This window comes from Eimeria mitis, genomic scaffold, assembly GCF_000499745.2.
Source record: "Eimeria mitis Houghton genomic scaffold, Emh_scaff123, whole genome shotgun sequence".
Taxonomy (NCBI): domain Eukaryota; phylum Apicomplexa; class Conoidasida; order Eucoccidiorida; family Eimeriidae; genus Eimeria; species Eimeria mitis.
In genome coordinates, this window is record NW_024012565.1 from 21,438 (window position 1) to 33,803 (window position 12,366).

General features: G+C 54.2%; 2 protein-coding genes across 2 annotated transcripts; both read left to right on the forward strand.

Moving 5' to 3' along the window:
- Nucleotides 1-249: 249 nt before the first annotated feature.
- Nucleotides 250-959, forward strand: EMH_0087790 (uncharacterized protein; the record flags this gene model as incomplete). The annotated part of the gene is given in 4 exon segments (XM_038022220.1): nucleotides 250-275; nucleotides 465-477; nucleotides 481-534; nucleotides 798-959. Coding segments are annotated over 4 exon segments (255 nt in total).
- A 7,052-nt stretch (nucleotides 960-8,011) lies between these two features.
- EMH_0087900 (protein phosphatase 2C, putative) lies at nucleotides 8,012-12,243 on the forward strand (the record flags this gene model as incomplete). The annotated part of the gene is made up of 7 exons (XM_038022221.1): nucleotides 8,012-8,441; nucleotides 8,528-8,963; nucleotides 9,293-10,295; nucleotides 10,648-10,758; nucleotides 11,196-11,381; nucleotides 11,556-11,630; nucleotides 11,866-12,243. 7 exons carry the CDS (start codon nucleotides 8,012-8,014, stop codon nucleotides 12,241-12,243), a joined length of 2,619 nt encoding a protein of 872 aa, XP_037878075.1.
- Between the last annotated feature and the right edge of the window lie 123 nt (nucleotides 12,244-12,366).

Consider the following 12,366-nt stretch of genomic DNA (forward strand, 5'->3'; position numbering starts at 1 on the left):
TTGCAAGGCCATTGGGGACATTTTGACTGCCTGGGGATCTGCTGAGAGGTTGTTGCGGCATCCATTGCCTGTTGCTGTCTCTGTTTATTGTCTACGGACAGGGCAGGGTGCATATTTCTTCTTCTGTTGTGGTGAATGTACCGGGTCTGCGTGCGTTAAGCACCGTTCGTCTGTGTTCCTTTGTATCAGTATGTTGGTGGGAGCTTGTCAGCGTGCGTTGAGAAGCGCTTATTTCGTCCCTCCGTTTGTATGATTGTCTTCTTGGGCTGCTGTTGGTATGCCTATCCCTTCCTCGTTCGGGTCGTTCTTTTGCAGCTACTCGGGGGCCCTGGCGGCGATCTCCTCGGGGCTGATGCAGAAGCAGTCCTTCTTGCGTAACAACAGCCCTAAGGCACCGCTTTTCGGGACCGCAAATATCCTTGCCAACGCTCTAGGAGTCACAGCTGTGCTGACTTTCTTTGCAGTGAGATGACATTTAANGCAAATATCCTTGCCAACGCTCTAGGAGTCACAGCTGTGCTGACTTTCTTTGCAGTGAGATGACATTTAAGTGTATCCACGCGGGGCCCCAGGATCCCCTTGCACATATGTTTCAGGGGCTTCAGGCTGTTGCTCTGATCCATAGAGCTGGGGGGCGACGCGCCGCTGCTGTTGACCCTGCTGGCCGGCTGCCACTGCTTCCGCTGTTGCTGCTGCTGCTGGTAGTTCCTAGAAGCGCATTGGCTGGGGCGGTGCAGAGCATGCTGCAAAGGACCATTCGCCGACTATACGGTGGGTGTTCACTGTTGCTGTTGCAGGTTCTGGCGGTGTTGGGCTTTGAAAGCGTCTCTTCAAGCCACAGTCCCTCCTCGGAAGGGGCATCAGGGATGATGTCGCCCCAGGATGGGGACAGAGCTGTTGGTTCCACGACTGACACCGAGCGGCTTCGTCCCAGGACCCCCAACCGGAGGACGAGGTGACCCCGGCGAACGGTCAGAAGCGTCTCCTCAGCTCTCCCCCAAACTGTTGCAGCAGCAGCAGCAGCTCTGAGCGCATGCCCAGCACAGGGGCCGCTCTTGGAGGCACCTGCTAGCGTCATCCGATGGTTTTTTTCTCCAATCAGTACATGTGTATTGGTGCTATATCCACGATTTCGCTAGCAAGCTGTCATGGACGCACGCGGTGCGTCTTCATATGGAATACCCCTCAACTCTGCTAATGAGGAGACCGGAACCATAGATAGTCCAGCCCAAGCATTGGGGCCGTTGCCCCCGGACGGACACGTCGCTTCACCTGTCCGAGTCTCCGCCTCAGGGCGTGGCAGTCTGTGTACCTGTAGAGACTACATCCAGCGGCAGCTAAGGCTGCGCTGCCAGCAAACAACTATACTGCACGAGTAGACTACCCTTACGCCACAGGCAACGGGCTAAGGCCTATCTAGGCCATCTCATCCCTGGAGAGAACCAGCACCTGCAGGTTCTTTCGTAATGTGTAGGGAAGTTCCCACAAGCGCACATATATGCTTGCTATAGTATTTTAGTTCAGACTCATGGATGCTTCCCTCCTCGGCTGAAGCTCTCGCGGAGTCGTCATGGCCNTCCAAAACCGGGTAGCCCTGCATGCATGCAGACCCCAGCCCCTTGCTACCCAACGCACTTACGTCGTACACTACGTACACTATGAGGAGCCCTGTGTAGGTGGCTAAGGCTGAACACTACTTAGTGAAGTGCAGTGCATATAGATAACGACATCCTTATAGAGGTTCCGCGGTACACGAGTCGGCGAGTTGAGAGGGTCTACGTCAGTTCAGCTCAAGGGGCTCCGCAGCTGTAGCTTTTCTTCAATCTACAGGGAGGAGGAGACGGTCGAACAGCCAGTTGAAAGCCATGCCGGAGGCTTGAAACGGAACACTGTGTGTCTGAAGGTGGTAACTGCCAGACTATTTGCGTGCAGCAATTCAACAGTTGTCTGCCGTGTTGTGGCGTCCAACTAATGGGCATTGGTTATGCCTTCATGTGGAGTTGCCCTGTAGCTTGCAGTACGGCGCTGCAGCTCCTGAGAGGGTACCTCCTTTTCCCATTAGCCCCAAGTATAACGAGAGTCCTGGATCTCATTCGAGGATGATCGTGCAATATCGTCATAATACTTAGTACAAGATTTCGAATAACATAGCTGACCTATAGCTGACCTCCCTTCGAGTCCCCAGGCGGCTTGAAATCTGTAGCCCAATATTCCTTGGCTAGAGCAATGGGGGAGGCCTGAGATGGTGCAACACACCTCCATGGGAGATTGCCGTGCAGCACTACCTGCAGCTAACGNTGGGGGAGGCCTGAGATGGTGCAACACACCTCCATGGGAGATTGCCGTGCAGCACTACCTGCAGCTAACGTTGCAGGGCAAACGCAAAACAACCCTATTTTCTGTATTCACTAACACTGTATGCAAATCGTAAGCGCTTGCTTGGCCCTCACTTGCCAGTTTGCCCGCAAGTAGAAGCGCATGAACCAACGTCAGTCAGACCATGCTACGCCAGGCCCTAGCGCCTGTATGCAAAGGTATTCTGCTCTGGAGTTCAGAAGGACAAGCCAGAGTGCTCTGGAAGTTCTGGAAACCCACTGAACACATTTTTCGTTGTTGCATCCGAAAATATAGATTGCGACTGGTAGGCATAGAAGCGGCAAAGGCTGATGGAACATGGATGGATGAGGGGAAGTAAGAAGTACACCCTTAGATGCACAGGCGTCTAGATACGAGTCGTAGAGCGACACACTTAATATACTATAAGGATGGAATGCAACGGCAACCCACACAGAATCTGAACCCGTCTTTAGAAGTGGTAGGCGACGATATACTACGATATACGACACCTATACTATTGAGAAACAATCTTCTAGAGGGACTACAGGGCTGTCCAGCTTAAGGCCTCGCTCAGGATTCCCAGGGGGTAGACCCCCGGATCCAGCCTGCTGCTGTGGCTGGTTGCCGTCTGCACCCTCTTCNCAGGATTCCCAGGGGGTAGACCCCCGGATCCAGCCTGCTGCTGTGGCTGGTTGCCGTCTGCACCCTCTTCCCGGGTTGTGCGCGCTCGTGCTGGCGAATGGTGTGCCGGAATCCTCCCTAACGGATTACCGCTAACTGGCATATGTATGATAGCGACCCCGATATTTAGTGGTCATTCTAATAAGTGGCCTGGCCTCCCTAACGGAGCTAGAAGAACTAAGACATTGTAGCTTTCCCGTACTACAATATTCCCCCCGCCCCGAAAGCGCCCGCCTCGGGAAGCGCTCAAAAGGCAAAACCACGGGTGGGTGGAGATGGAAAAAGTGAGCTAAGGGCGACTAGAACCTGGAGGTGTACTTCACTGCTTTGCTTTGGGGAACTTTCATCTTGAGTGTTTTGACATTTTGCGGCTAGCCAGTATCGTCTTTTGAGAGCGACGACAGCCGCTGCACTCTGCTTCAGATGTGAAGCCACGACCAGCGATCTGCACCCCCGCTATGGTGCTACCTGGTGGATAGCGCCTATTGATCGTGATGGTTGGCATCTTGCGGGGAAAAAATGAAAGATGGGAAGTATTTTNGGTGGATAGCGCCTATTGATCGTGATGGTTGGCATCTTGCGGGGAAAAAATGAAAGATGGGAAGTATTTTCATACTTTCTAGACTATTTGTCAAGCATCCAGCATCCTTCCCTTTTGAATGATGGAGATTGATCAGGACATATCCGCCAGCGGTGAGAAAGGAAATGTTTGGGCTGCAGGTGGAATTGGAGCATGCGCAGTGTCGGTAGCCTATATGTGGTTGCACAGCAAATAGAAGACAAAGCTCCGCTTTGTCTTCTTCCGCGCCATATGAGAAAGGAGCAAAAACAAGAAACCCAGATACAGAGCTTATGAGAATTGGGGCCGTGAATGCCAGCTCCGACAGAATCGGTTAAGAGCCGATCGTGACAGCAGCCGTCGACGCCGGCATCCAGAAAGTAGGGGAAACGTACCGAGGGGCATATCTGCTTCGTCTGGAATAGCAGTGTCGCACAACTCGAGAATTCAGACACGTTAAAAGAGCTAACAAATTGTTATCAGGCGGTGCCGTCAGGGCTTCTAACGAAGCCGTCAGGAAACGCGATGGCCCCCAAGCGACGTGCGGCGCTGTTACGGGGGCAACGGGGGTGACATCCACACCTGCAGATTCGCCCTATGTAAGGCCGCGGTTGTTCGAAGTGCACATTGACGGTCAGGAATGGCCAGCGCTGCTTCGGACAGGCTGCGAACCGGGTCTTATATCTGAAGCTACGGCGACGAGCTGCAACCTACATCTTTCTGCTCTGCGACTATGCCTGTGCTGGCAGATGGGCATGGCGACCAATATAACCATGGGTATGTTAGAAGTCCCGCATCATGGTAATATGACACATTTCTGAATTTAAGTCAGACCAGTTCACCGCGACACGTTCATTAGCACGCCTGGTGGCTCAGTGGAGAGAGCACTTGTCGCATCCGTGAGAGGTTATTGTGGCATATGCGTCTGGAAGCAATAGATGAGCGTACCTTCCAGTGCTCACACCAGCATTGCATCCGCTACAGTAAAAGGAACCAAATGAGTCCCCCAATAAGAATGGAGCGACAAGGCTCCAAAGTACTGCAGAGGAAATTCCGGAGATCTCAGGGAAAAACTTCTGTCGTGATAGGTTCATGGATGCAACAGTTTTAAAGGATTCGATCCAGTTAAGACCCGATAAGCAACAGCAATACGCAGACCTGTAGCACACGAGNCAGTTTTAAAGGATTCGATCCAGTTAAGACCCGATAAGCAACAGCAATACGCAGACCTGTAGCACACGAGACACTTCTCAGGTGAATTAAATGACGAGGTAGTACTAGAGGAATTGCCACCTTCTGGAGCTCCAGAAGGTGGCAATTCCGCTAGTACTGCCTCGCACCGTCCCTCTGTCTGCGGGTGGCAGCGTCAAGGCACCCATACCCGCTACGGCCCGTCTGGAGCTTCACTGCAGCATTGTGTGTTCAAACTAAACACCACAAGCTGTTGGAAGAATAGTAACAAAACGCTGAGGAGGAACTCGTCAGTATGCTGGCTGGGAACAGCCAAGAGAAAGATCATTCGCTTGACGGAGTGCCGCATGAACTGCCCGCGCGTTGACAAGGTAAGTAGTTTCTCTTCAGAAAAGTCTCTAACGTAAGGCTGTGAACCTCACAGTCATTCTCGACCAGTTGATGCAAAGGTAAAGGGCACAAAGGCACAAGCAAGCACTTACATTCAACTGAAGAAGACCAGCAGATCTGCAACAATCCAGACCACGCGCAGCAGTAGCTTCACCAGGGTGAACAGAGCGAAGACCAGGACCCGCAGCGGGTGGATCTGCCGAAGCCACTGCTGCTGAAGGACCATCGGCTCCATACATGGACGGAATGACAAAGCCCGAAGTGCTGAACAACCTCAGTACCAGTGCCCGCTCTGTTCTGAAGCCGTTAGTGGTGGACCAACAGGAATACTTTTAGAAGCACCAGTTAAGCACCGGGATTGAGCTAGCTGGGGGGCACCCAAGCGAGGTGACGGAAAACGAAACCAGACGAAGAAAGAAGGAACGAAGAAGACTAACACTATCAAAAATGTCGCGTGAGAGGAGGAGCAGCTAATCTAATAGAAAAACCGGAGGAGGTGACTGAAGAATATGCCTACTGGTACAACCATATTTCAAATGAATAGGGGGAATTGCTAGCCTTCAAGCGCTTGAGCCTTGATAGCTGTGCAAGCNCAACCATATTTCAAATGAATAGGGGGAATTGCTAGCCTTCAAGCGCTTGAGCCTTGATAGCTGTGCAAGCGCTAAAGACCCATAGGCAGACAGTCAAAATTGCTCCATCCATTCGTTGCTGGGCTACCAAGAGCGTCTGGGCTAGATGTAGCATAGCCCACCTAAAGTCGGTACATGTAATTCTACGTGCGTGCACGCTGATTACTGACTCGTAAGGAGATGTTCAACAATGTTCTACAGTATTAATGTATCCAGAAAAGGGGACGTGGTTGTTCTTGCATCTGGGCTTGCCTTTTACCAGGAGTTGCAGCAGCTTGCGTTGCAACCCATGACGGGCTGCTTCTTCTTCACAGCATCTCTAGGAGATTGTACCAACTTGCCCAGGCAAATTGGAAATTGTAAAGGATGTTCGATGGTTTTGAAGACTTCCTGCATGTTTCAACTTTTCTGGTGTTCACGGCGGTCTGCTGCTAAGATTGGGGACGAACCAGGTGCAGCATTGAGTTGTGGCCAGGTTTTGGCTTCGCTCGAGGCTCCGCATGCTTCCCTGGGCCTAACAGATGGACAGGCAGAACTTATCCTCCCTGCGACCACAGAGCCTCCCCTCCATCACCTAAATATAACGCTTTGCCCCTGGCCTTACTTAAAGGAGGGCAGGAGCGAGCTGCAATATAGGTAAAAACTTAATGCAAGAGTTTCGCAAGAGCAGTTGACCCCCTTCCCCTGTTTTCAGGCCTCCTGAGCGTTGATATCAGGGCCTGGGTGTTGCGCTGAGGAGGCAGCCTGAAATGGGGTTGCAGCGCATCTCGCTTCGGATGGTATTACACGCCAGCTTCACGAGCGCACACAAGGGAGCTTTGCTGAAGCTTTCTTTACTGCATGCTTTACCTCTGAATACACTTACAGAGCGTTTGTATTTGCGTACACTCAACTTGCCAAGGCCAAGTGAAGGCTCCTGCGCTAACTGCAGGCAGACAGTGCTACAATAAAGAACAGCGACGGGACTCCGCCTCCCCGGCAGGCTGCCTGGGGGATCCCTGACAAAAGGGCAAGAGCGAGGGTTCCCTCTTTTAATGTGGCTGCAAACTCCCTTTTGCCCCTACTGAAACAACTACTTCATGGCCCCCCGCGCTAACCGCAGGCTCAATTGGCCTTGAAGACTAGCAGCGTCGTTTCTCGTGCCTCCGGCCTCCTCCGGGACTGCCTCCCCAGAGGAGGGGCCTTTGAAGCGTCAGTCACAAAGCATGAATTGCACACCCTTAAGACTGGGGCGTTGGAGTGTAAAAGCAGCAAAGCCACAAGCTCCGCTGCTGCNATGAATTGCACACCCTTAAGACTGGGGCGTTGGAGTGTAAAAGCAGCAAAGCCACAAGCTCCGCTGCTGCCCAGCGAGCGCATGAGGGGGGCCGGGTAGGTGGCAGCCGAAACTGCGGGGTGTTTGCGGCTGAAGCGTATTTTTCGTCCCAACTTTGACAGTTCAATTTGTTCGCTTCTCCTTTAAAAGCCAAAATAAACGAAACTTCCAGTGAAGCTGCAGCTAGAGATGAAGTGCGTGTCGGGGCTCCCTAAACCACAGGCACAGTAGAAGCTGCAGCGCCAGTAGCAGCTTCGGCTGTAGCAGCAAACTGTCTGTGTTTGAAAGCGTTGGGGTTTATCGTCAGGTTATTTCTCGCCAAGAAGGCCAACAGACCACTGGTCTGTCCTTCCCTGCAGCACCCCTGCAGCAGTGCCATATTGCGTAGCGGGGAAACCGGGGGCCCACGCCCAGGCAACTCGTGCTTCCTTCCCGCAGCCTGTTTCTCGTGCTGCATGCCACTTCTGTCTCATCCTCCTGTCTCAATAACGCCAGCCTGACTCGTCTGCAGCTGCTGTGGGGCCCAGTAACTCAGGAGGGGCCCCTTCTGTCTTCAAAGTCACCGCTGCCCTCCATTCCCTTCCTCCCTGCTTTAGAAGGGGCCCCGGCTCCCGTCTAAGGATCTCTGCGTCTTATAAGCCGCAGCTTAAGGGGCACTGAGTCCCTGGGTGTCTCTCANTGCAGCGGTGGCTGCGTAGCAGCAGCAGCAACAGCAACAGCAGCAGCAAGGAGACCCACAGCGTTTTTATCTACTATGCTGGCTGCACGCTGGCCAGCGCGTCTGTGCAACTATCTTTGAGGCCCGCGTTGGCCGGTGCGTTGAAGTCTCTTCTGCTGTGCTGCCGCCGCAGGCGTGCGGTGTCTGTACAGGGCAGTTCTCTCGTCATTCCTGGCTGGGCCTATGCAATGGGCACTTATCTCTCCAGCCCCCTCTCGGGGAAGGAGGTGGCCTCCGGGGCCTGCGAGTCTATGGGCCTCCGCTGGGGTGTATGCAGCATGCAGGGCTGGCGCGTCTCTATGGAGGACGCCCACTTGGTCTTGTATGCCAAGCGAGTAGGAAACGCTTCAACAGCAAATGCATCGGGGGCCCCTTCTTACAGCTCCCCGCGAGAGGGGGGGCCCCCTTCGGACGCAGCGGTGGTTCAGCAGCAGCACCGGCAGCAGAAGGACGATCTAAGCCCTCATGGGCCCCGATTGTCTGCAGTAGGGATGCATCAGCAGCTGCTTTCTCAGCTGCTGCTGGGATCGGGATCGGGTTTAGGACCTCAGCGCGGCACAGACGGGTGTTATGTCTTCCTGCCGGCGGAAGTGGAAATGCAAAAGGATGACGTGGTGGGTCTGTCTTCCTCAGCTGCTGCTGCCNCTTCCTGCCGGCGGAAGTGGAAATGCAAAAGGATGACGTGGTGGGTCTGTCTTCCTCAGCTGCTGCTGCCCCAGCAGCAGGAGGAGCAGCAGAAGATGGGGGCGATGGAGCCGACATGGAGGCAGCGGAGCCCGCAGAAGGTGACGCTGCAGCAACACCCAGCAGCAAAAAGACAAATAGAGTTGGGAGGGCTGTGCGACGCCAGTTCACGCTGAGACGTCGGGGCACGTCTACGGCCAGCGAAACTGATGCAGCCGAGACGGCAGGTGCTGCTGCTGCTGCTGGCATTGCCGGTGCTGCTGCTGCTGCTCCGACGGCAGCTGCTGCTGCAGGCTTTTCCCCCGCTTCCCAGGTTCGGGGGGCCCCTTCCGGGACGGAGGCCCCTGGGGGCCCCTTTGCCGCGGGGCCCGTCGCTTCCTCTGGCCAGACAGTGCAGCATGCGGACTTGTGCATATTTGCAGTCTTCGATGGCCATGGGGGTGCCCACGTATCTAGGTAAACATAACCTGCAACGCGCCGCGTTTGCCTTGCTGCTGGCTGCTACAGCAACCGCCGTTGCTGCTGCTGCTGCTGATGCTGCTGATATCCAGTACTGCGCTCTGTCTTCTGCTGCTGCTGCTTTTCATAAGCTGCTGCTGGTGCTGCAACTGCTGCAGTTGCTGCTTACAGCTGAGCGTGTTGCTGCACTGCGGTTGCATCGTCAATGGCGTGTTTGTTNCTGCTGCAGTTGCTGCTTACAGCTGAGCGTGTTGCTGCACTGCGGTTGCATCGTCAATGGCGTGTTTGTTGTTGTTGCTGCTGCTGCTGCTGCTGCTGCTGCGCAGGTTTGCTGCTGCACACATGAGGCCGCTGCTGGAGTCTTTGTCTTCTTTCCACCGGGGGGACCTCAGCACCGCGCTGCGAAGCGCTTACTTACGTATAGATGATTTGCTGCGGGAGGAGAGCAGCCAAGACGACCTGATGTACCTCACGTCTCATTCGCCTCTCCAGCTGCTGCAGCACAAGCAGCAGCTCCAGCAAGAACAGCTGCAACAGCAGCAGCAGCATGAACACAACGGCAATGTCGCAAACGCAACTGCAGCACCCACACAGCACAAAGGACTCAGATCCACTCTCTCGAACCTGGGGCAGCACTTCGGTGTAAAGTCCCAACAGCAACAGCAGCAGCAGCAGCAGGCTGCAGCAGGGCAAGGAAACCGAGCAGGCATGAGCAGCAGCAGTGTGGGGGAGACGCCCAGCAGGCAACACACGGGGGCTTTTGCTTCGCGGGGCAGCGAAGAAGAGATGCAACGCAGACAGCTGCGGAGCCAAGCAGAAGACTCGCTGGATACATTCAACATCCGGGCCACAGCAGCAGCAACAGCAGCAGCAGCAAATGCGGCAGCAACAGAAAGGAGCACAGAGCGCAGCGGAGCCGCTGCTATCCTTGCTGCCTACGCAGCAAATAGCCCCAACGCCTCACCAACACACCACAGCAGCTTGTCTTTCTCCCGTGATCTCGATAGCCGAGCAGCAGCTGCAGCAGGACCAGCAGCAGCAGCAGCAGTAGCCGCATCGGACCCCCCCGCTCCTGCTTCTGATGAGGAGGTGGCTGCTGCATCAGCAACAGCAGCCACAACAGCAGCAGCAGCAGCAGCAGTGGTGGGGCAGCCAGAGGAGACAGTGGCTACCAAGAAAGGCAGGAAGCTGAGCTTCTCAGGACTTGTTGACGTCGTCACCCGCTCTGTGGGCCTCGGCAGGTTCTTCGGCCGCAACAACGGCAGCAGCAGCACCAGCAGGTCCCTCGCCAGCACTGCTGGCAGTACAGCTCTTACAGTGTGTGTTACAGTAAGCAACTTGCACACGATCCTCCTCCTGTTCCTGTTGCTGCTGCTGCTCCTGCTGCTGTGTTGCTGCTGCTGCAGTTGTTGTTGTTTTGTTTGTTAAGCTGTCATCTGTCGTTGCTGCAGTGTCGGCCGTTGCTACTTGTTTGCTGCTGCAGCGGCAGTTGCACTGCACTGATTAGGAGCAGCCGGCAGATGTTACTTCGTTGCTGGCTGCTGCTGCAGCNAGCGGCAGTTGCACTGCACTGATTAGGAGCAGCCGGCAGATGTTACTTCGTTGCTGGCTGCTGCTGCAGCGTGTATGTGCCTGTAGAACTTAAGAAAAAGCTATAGGGTTTTGTGTGTATTGGTCGCAGCCTACGCGGCTTATTGTGGCGAATGTGGGGGACTCTCGCTGTGTGCTTTGCCGGGGGCGAGAGATCGTCGAGCTGTCGCAGGACCACAAGCCGCAGCTAGCGGAGGAGCGGGTAAGCAGACTTTGTGGCTAGATGGCTAGCTGTCTAGCTAGCTGATAGGTGACGCTGTGGGCCCTTGTTGCTGTCTTTCTTGCTGATCCCGCGCCTGCTGCTGCTGCAGTTGCTGCTTCTGCCCCTGCTGCTGCTACATTTGCTTCTGCGGCTGCCAAGACAAGGACAGGACACGTCAGCAGCAGCAAAAGCAAATGCAGCTGCAGCAGTGGCATAAGCATCAACTGCAGCAGCATTGGGTCCAGTATCAACAGCAAACTTGGCATGCGCTAGGCTTGTGTATGAACCAGCGTCTCCGGGTTTGGTGTTTCTGCTTGTATGTTTTGTTTGAGTGTTTGTTATGTTTGTTTGTTTAACGTTTATTTTATTTTGTTTCATACAATTTATCTTTTTTTTTTTTTTTTTTTTTTTNTTTTTTTTTTTTTTTTTTTTTTCAGATCCGGATATACGCGGCTGGGGGGTTCCTGGAGATGGGGCGTGTGAATGGGAATTTGAATTTGTCGCGGGCACTGGGTGACCTGGTGTATAAGGCAGACGACACTCTGCCTCCAGAGAAACAAATTCTCTCCGGCTGTCCAGACATCGTGACAGTCAACAGAGACCCTGAGAAGGATGAGTTTCTTGTGCGCTATTAGCATCGAGGGTTTAGGGTTTAGGCCTTGTCGCTTAGGGTTTAGGGTTTAGGGGGGCTATCCACTGTCTCCTGTGGGGGCTGTATACCCGTGGCGCGTGCCGTTGGTGTAATACGTATTACTGTACAACTGCTGCTGCTGCTGCTGCTGCTGCTGCTGCTGCAGGTAATCGGTTGTGATGGTATTTGGGAATTGTTGTCGTCTGCTGAGGTGGTGGAATTCGTGAGACGGCGAATTGAGGTGAGAAGAAGGGCATTAGAGAAGTTTCTGCTGCTGCTGCAGCAACTGCTGCTGCTTCTGTTGCTGCTTCTTCTGACACAGCTGCTGCTGCTTCTGCTGCAACCGCTGCAGGTGCCGTTGCATTGCTAGTGGACATCATCCAGCAGCGCAGCGTTTGCTGTACCTATTTAGGGTTTGGGGTTTTAGGGCCAAGGGTTTAGGGTTTAGGGTTTAGGGTTTGGGGTTTTGCGTGCAGCACACTCCGGACTTGTGTCAAATTCTGAAGGAGTTGTTTGATTCGTTGATATCCCCCAACCCAGCTCTCTTTGAGTATGGTTGCGACAACATGACGGCATTTATAGTGGACCTGAAGGCAGAGAAACGGAGGCAGTCTGCTGCTGCTGCTGCTGCTTCTGCTGCTGCCTCAGATACAGGGCTGCATCCGTCCCAGGAGCAGCAGGACGCGAGGCACTTCAGCAAGACTAGCAGCACAGAGAGCCTCTCCGGCTCCGTCTATGGAGATGGAGACCTCAAACAGACAAACCACAGCAGATTCGCACAAGGAGCGCACCAGCAGCAGCAGCAGCAGCAACAGGAGGGACACCAAGACGAGGAGAGAAACCAGAGGCAGTAGCATAACAGAGGACACAGTGAAGAACCCAGCGAAGAACGCAGCAACTCAGCACGAGCAGCTCGATGCTTCCGTTTCGTGTGTTTGTTCCTGCGGTGTTGTTGCATTGACGTGAGATACAGTTGG